We start from the raw sequence: 15,010 nt of genomic DNA, 5'->3' as shown, positions 1-15,010 counted from the left end.
ATGGCTGTCGGGCCCCGCCCATTACATCCATTACCGGGGAGCTTCAGCTTACGGCTCCGCCCCTCCACGTCTCCTGTTTACTTCCGGGTGTCAGGAAGAGTATCGGAGATACCCCGAGAGGGGCAGAATGGCGGCTCCGGGGGGCAGAAACCTTCCAGACTGGGGGGGCTTCCAGGACGATGTGCAGGTGACCCCCAAATACCGGCCTAGCCCGCACTACCCCTTCACCTTCATTGTCCTCCAGTATCACAGAATACTGACCCCCCAGTACAGGAGATCCCCCCCCCCCATACTACTCGCCATATGAGCCCCAATACTGACCCCTCCCCCACCTCTAAGGGTCTCCTTTCATATCCGATCCCCCAATACTGACCCCCCCTTCACCTTCCTGCCACCAATGAACCGCCCCCACCATATTCCCCCCACTATTATACCTGACCAAGTGGGGGTCTCCTTCATATCTAACCCCTCCCCCATACTGATCCCCCCTCCTCCTGACATGTAGGTGACCCCTGACCCCCCCACCTTGGTTCCTCCATTCCACACTTAATAACAAGTATTTTTTCTTGCAGACCGGGGGAGGGGCTGCGGTGATTGACATGGAGAACATGGATGACACATCGGGCTCCAGCTTTGAGGACATGGGGGAGATCCACCAGAGGATGAAGGAGGACGAGGAGGAGGGGGAGGCAGACGGAGTCCCTGAGGAGGGCGATGAGGACGGAGCTTTCCTGGGCATGAAGGGGATAAAGGGTCAGCTGGGGCGACAAGTGGCCGATGAGGTGAGTGTCAGCTCCTGGGTCCTGTACATTACCACCTGGCCTGGTTACCCACCCTACTTCTCCTCACCCACCGTCCACCCAGCCTGGTTACCCACCCTACTTCTCCTCACCCACCGTCCACCCAGCCTGGTTACCCACCCTACTTCTCCTCACCCACCGTCCACCTGACCTGGTTACCCACCCTACTTCTCCTCACCCACCGTCCACCCAGCCTGGTTACCCACCCTACTTCTCCTCACCCACCGTCCACCTGACCTGGTTACCCACCCTACTTCTCCTCACCCACCGTCCACCCAGCCTGGTTACCCACCCTACTTCTTCTCACCCACCGTCCACCTGACCTGGTTACCCACCCTACTTCTCCTCACCCACCGTCCACCCAGCCTGGTTACCCACCCTACTTCTCCTCACCCACCGTCCACCTGACCTGGTTACCCACCCTACTTCTCCTCACCCACCGTCCACCCAGCCTGGTTACCCACCCTACTTCTCCTCACCCACCGTCCACCCAGCCTGGTTACCCACCCTACTTCTCCTCACCCACCGTCCACCCAGCCTGGTTACCCACCCTACTTCTCCTCACCCACCGTCCACCTGACCTGGTTACCCACCCTACTTCTCCTCACCCACCGTCCACCCAGCCTGGTTACCCACCCTACTTCTTCTCACCCACCGTCCACCTGACCTGGTTACCCACCCTACTTCTCCTCACCCACCGTCCACCCAGCCTGGTTACCCACCCTACTTCTCCTCACCCACCGTCCACCTGACCTGGTTACCCACCCTACTTCTCCTCACCCACCGTCCACCCAGCCTGGTTACCCACCCTACTTCTCCTCACCCACCGTCCACCCAGCCTGGTTACCCACCCTACTTCTCCTCACCCACCGTCCACCCAGCCTGGTTACCCACCCTACTTCTCCTCACCCACCGTCCACCTGACCTGGTTACCCACCCTACTTCTCCTAACCCACCGTCCACCCAGCCTGGTTACCCACCCTACTTCTCCTCACCCACCGTCCACCCAGCCTGGTTACCCACCCTACTTCTCCTCACCCACTCTCCACCTTCCTGGTAACCCACCCTGCTTCTCACCCACTGTCCACCCAGCCTGGTTACCCACCCTACTTCTCCTAACCCACCGTCCACCTGACCTGGTTACCCACCCTACTTCTCCTCACCCACCGTCCACCCAGCCTGGTTACCCACCCTACTTCTCCTCACCCACCGTCCACCTGACCTAGTTACCCACCCTACTTCTCACCCACTGTCCACCCGGCCTGGTTACCCACCCTACTTCTCCTCACCCACCGTCCACCTGACCTGGTTACCCACCCTACTTCTCCTCACCCACTCTCCACCTTCCTGGTAACCCACCCTACTTCTCCTCACCCACCGTCCACCCAGCCTGGTTACCCACCCTACTTCTCCTCACCCACCGTCCACCTGACCTGGTTACCCACCCTACTTCTCCTCACCCACCGTCCACCTGACCTGGTTACCCACCCTACTTCTCCTCACCCACTGTCCACCCGGCCTGGTTACCCACCCTACTTCTCCTCACCCACCGTCCACCCAGCCTGGTTACCCACCCTACTTCTCCTCACCCACTCTCCACCTTCCTGGTAACCCACCCTACTTCTCACCCACTGTCCACCTGGCCTGGTTACCTACCCTACTTCTCCTCACACACCGTCCACCTGGCCTGGTTACCCACCCTACTTCTCCTCACCCACCGTCCACCTGGCCTGGTTACCCACCCTACTTCTCCTCACCCACCGTCCACCTGGCCTGGTTACCCACCCTACTTCTCCTCACCCACTGTCCACCTGGCCTGGTTACCCACCCTACTTCTCCTCACCCACCATCTACCTGGCCTGGTTACCCACCCTACTTCTCCTCACCCACTGTTCACCTTTCCTGGTTACCTACCCTACTTCTCCTCACCCACCGTCCACCCAGCCTGGTTACCCACACTACTTCTCACCCACCGTCCACCCAGCCTGGTTACCCACCCTACTTCTCCTCACCCACTGTCCACCTGGCCTGGTTACCCACCCTACTTCTCCTCACCCACCATCTACCTGGCCTGGTTACCCACCCTACTTCTCCTCACCCACTGTTCACCTTTCCTGGTTACCTACCCTACTTCTCCTCACCCACCGTCCACCCAGCCTGGTTACCCACACTACTTCTCACCCACCGTCCACCCAGCCTGGTTACCCACCCTACTTCTCCTCACCCACTCTCCGTCTTCCTGGTTACCCACCCTACTTCTCACCCCTGTCCACCTGGCCTGGTTACCCACTCCACTCATTTTCACCCACCTCTTTTTCCTATTTCCCCCTGTCCTCTGAGTCCAGGATACCCACCCATCTTTTCCTCACCCACTGTCCACCTGGCCTGGTTACCCACCCATCTTTTCCTCACCCACTGTCCACCTGGCCTGGTTACCCACCCATCTTTTCCTCACCCACTGTCCGCCTGCCTGGTTACCCACCCTACTTCTCCTCACCCACTGTTCACCTTTCCTGGTTACCCACCCTACTTCTCCTCACCCACCGTCCACCCAGCCTGGTTACCCACACTACTTCTCCTCACCCACCGTCCACCCAGCCTGGTTACCCACCCTACTTCTCCTCATCCACCGTCCACTCAGCCTGGTTACCCACCCTACTTCTCCTCACCCACTCTCCACCTTCCTGGTTACCCTCCCTACTTCTCCTCACCCACTCTCCATCTTCCTGGTTACCCACCCTACTTCTCACCCCTGTCCACCTGGCCTGGTTACCCACTCCACTAATTTTCACCCACCTCTTTTTCCTATTTCCCCCTGTCCTCTGAGTCCAGGTTACCCACCCATATTTTCCTCAACCACTGTCCACCTGGCCTGGTTACCCACCCTACTTCTCCTCACCCACTGTCTGCCTGCCTGGTTACCCTCCCTACCCTCCTCACCCACTGTCCTCCAAGTCTGGGTTACCCACCCTACCCCTCCTTACCCACTGTCCTCCGTGTCCGAACTACCCACCCATTTCTCCTCACCCTCTCTCCTAGACCTTACTTCTAACCAACCTCAGTGTGTGGGGTAGGTGACCTGCCCACTCCTCTCATTGCCTGCTGTCTATGCAGTCGGGGTCACCCTCTCTTTTTCTCCCTCAGATGTGGCAGGCGGGGAAGCGGCAGGCCTCCAAGGCCTTTAATCTTTACGCCAACATAGACATCCTGCGCCCATACTTTGATGTGGAGCCCATGCAGGTCCGGAACCGGTGAGTGTGACCCCCATAGTGGGGTGACAGAGGATCATAGTCTGAGGATTGGAGGATGTAATGATCTCACACCTCCAGTACAGTCACATGTAGAGTACTGAGTACTGTGCAGAGAGAGGTAGGATTATTATTGTTGCACACGGGGGCGGTATTATTCTCACACAGCACATCAAGGTAGTTATGGTGTTGTACTGGCCATTCCCTCGCATTTGCCGGAAATTTCCAATGGCATTTTCTATACTAAGAACTGTATTTACAATATTGGATCAAATGTTCTTATCATGTAATTTAGTGAAATGTAAATATGATGTAAGTTCCCCCTATAGAGTTTTGAGGACCCCCTGTGATGACACCAGCATAACATCTCTTCCTATTTCCCTTTCCCAGGCTGCTGGAGTCAATGATTCCCGTAAAGATGATCAACTTCCCACAGGTGTGTATGACAGTCCAGTCATGACTAATCTACCCCCGATCTGGTTCAGAAAAAAAGGTCTCATGGCTCCTTCTTCTGTCTGCAGAAAATTGCTGGAGAGCTGTACGGACCCCTCATGCTGGTGTTTACCATGGTGGCCATTCTGCTTCATGGCATGAAATCATCTGGAACAGTCATTGTAAGGGGGAAAGGGCAATGAGGGGTTGGGGGGTGCGTTATCAAATAATGGATGTGGTACAGAATGTGAGCTACAGTTCAGGATGAAAGGGTTGGTTGGGGATCAAGGGTATGGTATTGGATAGATTTGTGAATGTGATATAGGATGGAGAGTTTGGTTGGGGATGGTGGGTGCGGGATGGGATGACTGATGTTGTGCAGGACGTTGGGTACAGTTCAGGATGAAGAGTTTGGTTGGGGATGGCGGATGTAGTAGTGGATGGAGAGTTTGGTTTAGGTGGAGTTTGCAGTATGGGATAGAATGCTAGATGTGGTATAGGATGAAGGGATGGTTGGGAATGGTGGATGCAGTATGGTATATGATGGTGGATGCTGTTTAGATTGAAGGGTTTGGTTGGGGGTGGAGGATGTGGTATGGTATAGGAGGATGTGGTATGGTATAGGATAATGGATGGGGTAAAGGGTGTAGAGTATGGTAGATGAAGGAAGGGATGAGATGGTAGATGTGGTACAGGGAGTGCAGTATGGGTAAGGGTGAAGGGTGTGGGATGGGATGGTTGATGTGGTATAGGATGAAGAGTTTTGTTGGGGGTGAAGGCTGTGGGATAGGATAGAATGGTGGATGTGGTATAGGATGGAGACATAGCTGGTGAAAGTGGATGCAGTATGGAATAGTATGGCAGAAGCTGTATAGTATGGAGAGGTTTGTTGAGGATGGACGATGCGGGATAGGATGGAGAGTTTGGTTGAAGATGGAAGGTGCAGTAATGGATAGGATGGTGGACACAGTATAGGATATGGTAGATGAGGTATAGGATGTACAGTTTGGTTCAGAATGAAGGGTTTGGTTGGTGATATAGGGTCCAGTATTAGATAAGATGGAGAGTTTGGCTGGGGGTGGCGGATGTGGTTTTGGATGGAGAGTTTGGTTGGGGGTGGATGAGGTGTGGTATAGGATAGAGAGTTTGATTTGGGGTGGTGGATGCGGTATAGGATGGAGAATTTGGTTGGGAATGGGGGATGTTGTAGAGAATGGAGAGTTTAGTAGAAGTTGGAAGGGGCAGTAATGGATAGGATGGAGAGTTTTGTTTTGGATAGTGGATGCGGTATAGAATGGAGAGTTTGGTTGGGGATGGTGGATGCAGTAATGGATAGGATAGTGGATGCGGTATAGAATGGAGAGTTTGGTTGGGGATGGTGGATGCAGTATAGGATGGAGAGTTTGGTTGGGGATGGCGGATGCAGTAAGGAATGGAGAATTTGATTGTGGATGGCGGATGAGACATAGGATGGAGAATTTGGTTGTGGATGATGGATGAGGTATAGGATGGAGAGTTTGGTTGGGGATGGCAGATGAGGTATAGGATGGAGAGTTTTGTTGGGGATGGCGGATGCGGTATAGGATGGAGAGTTTTGTAGAAGCAGGAAGGTGCAGTAATGGATAGGATGAAGGATGTGGTATAGGATAGAGAGTTTGGTTGGGGATGGTGGATGCGGTATAGGATGGAGAGTTTTGTTGGGGATGGCAGATGCGGTATAGGACAGAGAGTTTGGTTTGGGATGGCTGATGCGGTATAGGATGGAGAGTTTTGTAGAAGCGGGAAGGTGCAGTAATGGATAGGATGGTGGATGCGGTATAGGATAGAGAGTTTGGTTTGGGATGGCGGATGCGGTATAGGATGGAGAGTTTTGTAGAAGCGGGAAGGTGCAGTAATGGATAGGATGGTGGATGCGGTATAGGATAGAGAGTTTGGTTTGGGATGGCGGATGCGGTATAGGATGGAGAGTTTTGTTGGGGATGGCAGATGAGGTATAGGATGGAGAGTTTTGTTGGGGATGGCAGATGAGGTATAGGATGGAGAGTTTTGTTGGGGATGGCGGATGTGGTATACTATGGAGAGTTTGGTTGGGGATGGTGGATGCAGTATAGAATGGAGAGTTTGGTTGGGGATGGCAGATATGGTATAGGATGGAGAGTTTGGTTGGGGATGGCGGATGTGGTATAGGATGGAGAGTTTGGTTGGGGAAGGCGGATGTGGTATAGGATGGAGAGTTTGGTTGGGGAAGGCGGATGTGGTATAGGATGGAGAGTTTGGTTGGGGAAGGCGGATGTGGTATAGGATGGAGAGTTTGGTTGGGGAAGGCGGATGTGGTATAGGATGAAGAGTTTGGTTGGAGATGGAGGATGTGGTCTAGGATGGAGAGTTTGGTTGGGGATGGTGGGTGCGGTATAGGATGAAGAGTTTGGTTGGAGATGGAGGATGCTGTATAGGATGGAGAGTTTGGTATGGGATGGGATAGTGAATGTGGTACAGGGTGTGCAGTACAGGTCAGGATGAAGGGTTTGGTTGGTGATGGAGGGTGTGGTATGGGATAGGATGGAAGATTTGGTAGAAGATGGAGGCTGATTTAATGAAGAGTTTATTCTTTGGCACACAGGTGGAGGGCACACTCATGGGCACCGCCATTGGGACTTGCTTCGGATATTGGCTTGGAGTTTCATCCTTCATTTATTTTGTTGCCTATTTGTGTAACTCTCAGATCACCATGCTGCAGACCCTCTCTCTGCTGGTGAGTACTAGTATTCCAGTAATAAGATTTTGCACTTGCATTTTCAGAAAGCGCTAAGTAAATAAGACGATGTTTCAGAGAGAGTGATTAAAAGCAGGTTCCTAATGCTGTGCTGTCTCTTTAGATAAGCCATAGTGCTCTGGGAATCCTGTGTTATGGGCACTCAGTGTGACCCTCTTCTCTTGCAGGGTTATGGCCTCTTCGGACACTGCATCGTCCTTTTCATCACCTACAACATTCATTTCCACTCTCTCTTCTACATCTTCTGGCTGGTGATCGGTGGCCTATCTACCCTGCGCATGGTGAGTAATGTCCCCATGGGGAGCAGTTCGTATCCCCTCTCTATCACTGTGATCTAATTTGACGCTGTTCCCTTGTCATCTTGCAGGTGGCGGTTTTGCTCTCACGCACAGTCGGTCAAACACAGCGCCTGATCCTCTGTGGCTTTATAGCCGCTCTGCACATGTTGTTCCTCCTCTACCTGCACTTCGCCTATCACAAGGTGGTGGAAGGTAAGGACATCGTCTGTATGCCAAGGGGTCTGGTATGGCTTCTGTTGGCGTAGAGACAATATGAGCTAAAGTGGACCTGTCATATGGAAATGAAAGAGGTAGTGTGTTCAGGCTTCACCTCAGAGAGGTCACATTTTAAATCTGAACTCCAGACCTCTTTTCAGTCTTGCAGTTGTACAGCTATCATCCACGTGTGGCCAGGATTTTACTTTTGTGCTCTGGCCGAGTTCTATTCTACTTGCACATCCTGGGAGCTTAGGAGCGTCCAGTTGGAAGGACAGGGCTTGATTGGTATTGTGGGTGGAGTCGCTGGGGGGGGGGTTTGTAGAAAAATTCTGATTCCTATTTGTAATATTTCCTGTGCCTGCTCACCCCCCATGCTCTCTTCTTGCCAGGTATCCTGGACACACTGGACGGACAGAACATGCCACCCCCTTTCCAAAGAGTCGCTCGTGATTTGTCCTTGGGCACCAACTCGGTTCTGAATGTGACCCTCCAGGCCTTGCCCGCCCAGTCTGGCTGAGCGCAGGTCACATGACAGGAAGTGATGCAGATACAAAGGACTTCCTCAAAGACTGACCCTTGTAGGGCACGTATCTTCTAGAGATGGTATGAGGGTTCCAAGGATTATTTCCTCTGAACGGTGCCCAGTTGGGTTTGCTGGGTTCTTCTTTTGGACTGGATCTCTGTAAAGGGTCACATACCCCCTCTCCTGATATACTAATTTTATTTTAAGATGCTGTTATAATGTTTGGTCAGCCCCTCCCTCAGCAGCCTGAGCGTTGATGATGGCAAGTTTACAGGAAGTGATTTTATGGAGCTATTGGCTGTCTGGCTAGAGAATCCACCTCTACTCATGTACAGAATTCCACCAAAGCCACCAATTCCTTTGTATAGTTGGTTCTCATTGTCTGATGAAATCTTCATCGATTATTTTAGGCTTCATAATAAATTTAGAGCGGTGTGACCCCTGAGTCTTCCATTCCTCCAGGGGTTTAGGGCCCACCTCAGTTTGGGAAAGGTTCGTTTATTTTATATAAATTGGTAATGTTATATAAAGCGTTAATTTCAATCGTCTAATAAATAATTCCCAGTGATCCTCCCATGAAAGTCCTTGTTAAAGCAACCTTTTGTAGGATGACAACGTTCTGTTCCTGTCTCCCAGTTGTTCTGCGTTGTCACCCTTCCACAGGAGACTATAAATGTCCATTGCATCACCCATAACACAGACACAGTCCACTGTGGTCACCATCATGAGAACCTGCCCTGATAAATGCTATGCAGCCATCTCTGGAGTGCATGTGGATGGGAAATAGCTGCAAAGATCAGCAGCACAGAGATGGAACAAAAGGGAAAACATAAATCTAAAAATTACTACTGTGTAACTATGGAGCTACAGGCTCCAGGCAAAAATTGAATCTTGGGTTGTAGATGGGGGATTGGACTATAGGCCACCACCAGAAGGCTGTCCCTTTAGGTGTGCTTTTAGTTTAGGTTGCACTTGTGTCCTGCTCCTGAAGGCAGCGGCATCAAACCCATCCATGAGAAATTCAGCTGTGTCCTCCAATGAACGAGAAAGAAAAACTAAATGTCATCCAGTCAGAGAATAGATCTACTGTATTCTCCCACTGTTTGGGGACATTGCAGAGAACATCGCCTTCTCATACTTACCAACATTTCCTTTCACAGGCATGACTTTATCATATGGTGGGTCCTAACCTGTATGGCTGGAGGGAATTGACCTGTATGCATTTGTGGATGGAGGGAGGTGTAGAAAGAGGGAAGGACCTGGCCCTGTACAAGTCTTTGGATAGATGGTCCCAGGCTGTAGGCTTTTGTGGATGGAAGGACGTGTCCCTATAGGCATGTGTGGAGGGAGGAACCCGGCCCCGTATGAGTCTTTGGATGGATGAGACCAGCCTGTAGGCATGTGTGGAGAGAGGAACCTGGCCCTGTATGAGTCTTTGGATGGATGGACCCAGCCCTGTGTGAAGGGATGAACCCTGCCCTGTACATGTGTGTGGAAGGACCTGGCCCCATTTGAGTCTTTGGATGGATGGACCCAGCCTGTAGGTGTGTGTGGAGGGATGAACCCAGCCCTGTATGAGTCTTTGGATGGATGGACCCAGCCATGTGTGTAGACGTGTGTGAAGGCATGAATCCAGCCCTGTACATGTGTGTGGAAGGACCTGACCCCGTATGAGTCTTTGGATGGATGGACCCAGCCATGTGTGTAGACGTGTGTGAAGGCATGAACCCAGCCCTGTACATGTGTGTGGAAGGACCTGACCCCGTATGAGTCTTTGGATGGATGGACCCAGCCATGTGTGAAGGGATGAACCCAGCCCTGTACATATGTGTGGAAGGATCTGTCCCTGTATGAGTCTTTGTATGGATGAAAGCAGCCTGTAGGCATGTGTGGAGGGAGGAACCCGGCCCTGTATGAGTCTTTGGATGGATGGACCCAGCCATGGATGTAGGCGTGTGTGAAGGCATGAACCCAGCCATGTACATATATATAGAAGGACCTGGCCCCATTTGAGTCTTTGGATGGCTAGAACCAGCATGTAGGCATATGTGGTTGGAGGGGCCCAACACCGCCTGTGTCTGTGGATTGAAAGATATTATATGTAGGGGGAGGAGACCGGCATTCTTTGTTGGCTTAGATAACAATGTAGCGTGCTCCGCTCCCAAGCCCTAAGTCTGGTCACTCTTAAAGTGGAAGTAAAGTCCACATTGTAAGTTGTACCTACAGGTGAGCATATAATGTAAGGCTTCCCTGTACTCAGTGAATATCTCCCAAACTTGCACCATTTTGGTGATACACAGCATGCAGCCGGTGATGTGACCTTCAGAGCTCCGTGCCACAGCTGAGGGCTCCCGTGTGCATGCGCAGGAGTCGCATCTTCGCACCTCTGGTCATTCATACATCCGGAGCCCACAAACCCATAAGGAAAATTGGGTAGAGATGACCGCGCTGGGGAGCTGTGACAGCACGGTGCTGGAGGGCTCTGTGTACAGGCAAGTCTGTCATCATGTACTAGAATGCGGTGCACACTAGTACAATATGACCTAAACCTGAAGGGGGCCCGTTATTAATTTTTTTGTTATTTTGGGCATTTAATACCGCTTTAAAGGCCCGGATGCTGACCGCCAGCATGAGCTCGTCTTATACCCCATAAATCACGAGTCTGGAAAGGGAAAAAAAGAAAAAGAGCTGGCTGCACTCCAGGAAAGTTCAAAGGTTGGCAGCCATTGTTCTAGACAAACAAGCAATCGGACCCCACCTGGGATCAATAGAGGTGTCATAGCAGGAGGTGTCAGGTGGGGGCTCATTGCTTGTGTGTAGGGAGCAATGAAGGTTCCAGTGTTTGTACTCCATGGAATGTTCAAATGGCTTGTTCTTCACGGGCACATGTTCCAGTTGGGTGGGCGTAGAGTCCAGTACAGGGTATCCTCACATCCGAATTGGTGATGAGAAATTACCCCCGGTTCACATCTGTGCGGGTGGTGCCGCTGCGGATCCGCACGAAAATCCATGAAGCCGCACCACCCGCACAGAGAATTGCGGACCCGCGGGCGGGTGCCATAGTTCTAATGGCACGCCGCCTGCACTGGGAAACGCATTCGTACTGAGAACCTCGGCTGCGTTTTCCAAAGTAGTGCAGGAACTTCTTTCCCTGCGTGTCCCGGGGTATGTGAGTCTATTCAAATGAATGGGCTCTCGTGCACATGCAAAACGCTGCCGCATAGGTGTGAACCGGGGGGGGGGGGGGTTAAAGTGGAACTCCAGCCAAACACAGAAAACATCCATGTAATGGTTTCACCTGCCAGATCTGTGATTTCCATCTCTGACCCCACATTTTGTGTCAGTCTACCCATCTGTACAGGCCCCATCCTGAGGCAGCCATTGCCCCTTGATGGTTCTAGGGAGACTGGGTACCTGTGCATTCTACTGTATCCCATTGGGCCCCAGAGCCAACGCTGCACCCAGACGTCAGGATTCTTTCCGTTTCTGCTCTGTAACATATCTGTGTTCCTTTATGGGCCTGACTCCACCCTGAACCATTCAGGCAAATAATTGTGGGGTAAAATTGCTAGTAGCTACTTGCACAGTGCAGTAACCTTTTAACAGCCAATTAAAATTCACTACAGCCAGGTAAGCGGAAGCCTGATTGGTTGCTGAGACACATGGGAGGGGCTGCACCAGGGGCAGAGGTCAGCTCAGGCTGTACTGCACATTACCCGTCCCTAGGGGGGGCTCTGCTACTTCAACCTCCCTCACTCTCCAGCTATTTCCCATGGAGAGAATACTGCAGCCGGTCTGGGGAGGATTTTCCGTATAGAAGCCAGATATGAATTCACTATCTACTCCACCTCTGGGCTCATATATTATACATCAGGCTGTGTGTGAAATCCTGATATCCTCATTCCCTGCACAGCAGCGTGCCAACTGAAGGGGGATGGGCAAGCTAGGAGTGCTGCATAGGAAGAATGAGCAGATGACCTCATCAGTGTGCTGCTACTCATAGGCAGGGGGCATCCCCATCCCTCAAAAGGAGGGGGGGATTGTATGGACACAACACTGGTCCATTGTGGGGTCAGCCATACCATGAACCAGTCATTACCTCCTCCGACACTTCAGCCAGAGAACACCCACGCAGGCTGCCCCGTCATCTTCCTGTACACTCAGGAGCTGGGAAGCAGCACCTATCCGACCCTCTTCATTATGTAGACAGGTACAAAATCTACAGCCACCTGTACATCAGAGGTCCCACAATACATAATAAAATGATGTAAGATTATGTTTCTAGAACTTGAAATCCATCGTCCAACCACATTTGTGAATGGATGGGCCTTGTCATCTCTTCAGTTGTAGGAATTCTCCTCCTAACATGCCTGCAGTTACCGGTGCGAAAGCCATAGAAGGTGGTCTTTTCATCCTGGAGGAACCCCCAAAATCTCTTTCTGACCTACAGCTCTCGGTATGTTAGTGTGATGTAATCAGCGAGTTGTAGATGTAATAGTAAATTAAATTAAAAAAATCAAATAAAATGTGTCTCCTGAGTGTGGAACCTGGAATTGCTTTGCAGTGACAGCACTGTGGGGGAGATTTACTAAAACTGGAGCACTCAGAATATGGTGCAGCTGCGCATGGCAGCCAATCGGCTTGTTCAGTAAACCCTGGAAGCTGATTGGTTTCTATGAAGAACTGCACCATGCGGTTTTAGTAAATAACCCCCTATATGGCCTTTGGTGCTCAGAGGCAACACTAAGACAGGCGTACATAGATTGGAGGTAAACCTGAGACGTGAAATGTGAACAAGCAAGAGAAAAGAAAAAATACGCAAAAACTACCACCAATTACAAACGGATTATGAAAGTTCAATAAATTAGGGTCCATGGGGCACTTTGGGCAAACTTCATATAGTATTGCAGCAGAACTCTGTGTAATGAAAAAGAAAAGAAGCGCCTCTAAGTGCAGCAGAACCACTTTCATTAACCATTTGAATACCGGGCACATTTACCCCCTTCCTGCCCAGGCCAGTTTTCAGGTTTCAGCGCTCTCACACTCTGAATGACAATTGCGCGGTCATACAACATTGTACCCAAACTAAAATTTTATCATTTTCTTCACACAACTAGAGCTTTCTTTTGGTGGTATTTAATCACCGCCGGGGGTTTTATTTTTTGCTACCGACAATTTTGAAAAAAAAACACGTTTTTCTTTGTTTCTGTTATAAAAGTTTACAAACAAATAATTGTTCTTCATAAATTTAGGCCGAGATGTATTCTGCTACATGTCTTTGGTGAAAATAACCCAAATTAGGATGTATTATTTAGTTTGTAGGAAAGTTATAGAGTTCACAAACTATGGTATAGATCTGAATATTGATCAATCCTGAAGTACTGACAGCCAATCTAATTTCTTGAGGTCCAAGAATGTCAGGACGGTACAGATATCCCCCAAATGTCAGGACGGTACAGATATCCCCCAAATGTCAGGACGGTACAGATATCCCCCAAATGTCAGGACGGTACAGATATCCCCCAAATGTCAGGACGGTACAGATATCCCCCAAATGTCAGGACGGTACAGATATCCCCCAAATGCCAGAACAGGACAGATATCCCCCAAATGTCAGGACGGTACAGATATCCCCCAAATGTCAGGACAGTACAGATATCCCCCAAATGACCCCTTTTTGCAGAGTAGACAGTCCGACGTACTTCATAAGAAGAATGGCGAGTTTTTTGAAGTTGTATTTTTTTTTTCATAATTTTTCGGAAAATGAAAAAATGCAAAAAATTATTTTCACTATTTTTTTTTTTTACATACATGTTACCAGTGCAGTACAGCATCATCATATAACTGGCATGGCGGTGATCAGGGACACTGACTGGTGACAGTATGAAAAAAAAAATATATATTTTTTTAAATTTTTTATTACATTTTTTTTAAGATTTTTTTTTCATATTTCACTATGTCCTAAGTAGTACAATGTTACCATAGTAACATTGTACTACTTTGGGGATGTGATCAGTATTTTTTTTTTTTTTTTTTTTACACAATTTGCTTATAGCAAAGAATTACTTTGCTATAAGCAAGCATTTACCTGAATGACATCGATTCATTCAGGGTTTTTTTTTTTTTTGTGCTTAGCTGTGATTTGGCCACAGCTAATCACATGAATGAAGCCATCCATTGTATACAACTGTCATGTGACCTGCTGTGATTGGTCACAGCAGGTCACATGGTACCGGCAATGGGGCCGATACTCAGATCTGTCATCGGCCGAGTCCGAGGTACACGGCAGGTGACAGATCGCGCCGCTGTGTGGCTCTGCAAGCGCGAAAAGTGCATATGTGTGGGAGGACGCCATTTGGTGTCCAACCCGGAAATCCAGTACATTTTTCTGTCCGCTTTTTGGCTATTGGCCGGGCGTGTATTGGTTAATTACCAAATGTAGAACAACTCACATGTATTGGTAGTAAAACAGGCTTATTTGAGGTGCGGCCTCAAGGAGGTAGAGGAACGGCTGTGTCCCGGCTTTGACAGCCGCGTCTGCACCCAGGAATAACATGGTGGCAGGAGGGAGAAGCTGGCCGGCATGTGTAACCTCCCGAAGATGGCGTCTCGAACGCACGTTGAGGCGCGAAGTCGGTGTGATGACGTCAAGGTTGACAAAGGAGCATGCTTCCACCCTTAGAGGTTAGCGCATGCTCTGAAACACGTCGCTATGCATGCTGGTCCTTGACGTCATC

The 15,010-nt window shown here is 50.3% G+C and overlaps 1 protein-coding gene across 1 annotated transcript; it reads left to right on the top strand.

Moving 5' to 3' along the window:
• Positions 1-31: 31 nt before the first annotated feature.
• On the top strand, positions 32-8,854 carry LOC149433255 (protein YIPF3). Its single transcript, XM_089664501.1, has 9 exons — positions 32-187; positions 573-782; positions 3,945-4,051; positions 4,439-4,484; positions 4,570-4,662; positions 7,101-7,232; positions 7,421-7,534; positions 7,621-7,744; positions 8,140-8,854. The coding sequence occupies exons 1-9, from the start codon at positions 128-130 to the stop codon at positions 8,265-8,267; spliced, it is 1,014 nt and encodes a 337-aa protein (XP_089520627.1). The 5' UTR covers positions 32-127; the 3' UTR covers positions 8,268-8,854.
• Positions 8,855-15,010: the final 6,156 nt, after the last annotated feature.

The sequence above is a fragment of the Staurois parvus genome, unplaced genomic scaffold, assembly GCF_062004578.1.
Source record: "Staurois parvus isolate SC_StPar_1 unplaced genomic scaffold, SC_StPar_1.0 ptg001925l, whole genome shotgun sequence".
Taxonomy (NCBI): domain Eukaryota; kingdom Metazoa; phylum Chordata; class Amphibia; order Anura; family Ranidae; genus Staurois; species Staurois parvus.
This window is presented reverse-complemented; position numbering and strand designations above follow the sequence as displayed.

Excerpts from the sequence above, each read along its gene's own strand:
- LOC149433255 (XM_089664501.1), top strand. The coding sequence starts at position 128 with ATGGCGGCTCCGGGGGGCAGAAACCTTCCAGACTGGGGGGGCTTCCAG. Across the intron at positions 188-572 it reads GCTTCCAGGACGATGTGCAG|ACCGGGGGAGGGGCTGCGGT; the intron begins GTGACCCCCAAA and ends TTTTTCTTGCAG. Across the intron at positions 4,663-7,100 it reads AATCATCTGGAACAGTCATT|GTGGAGGGCACACTCATGGG; the intron begins GTAAGGGGGAAA and ends TTTGGCACACAG.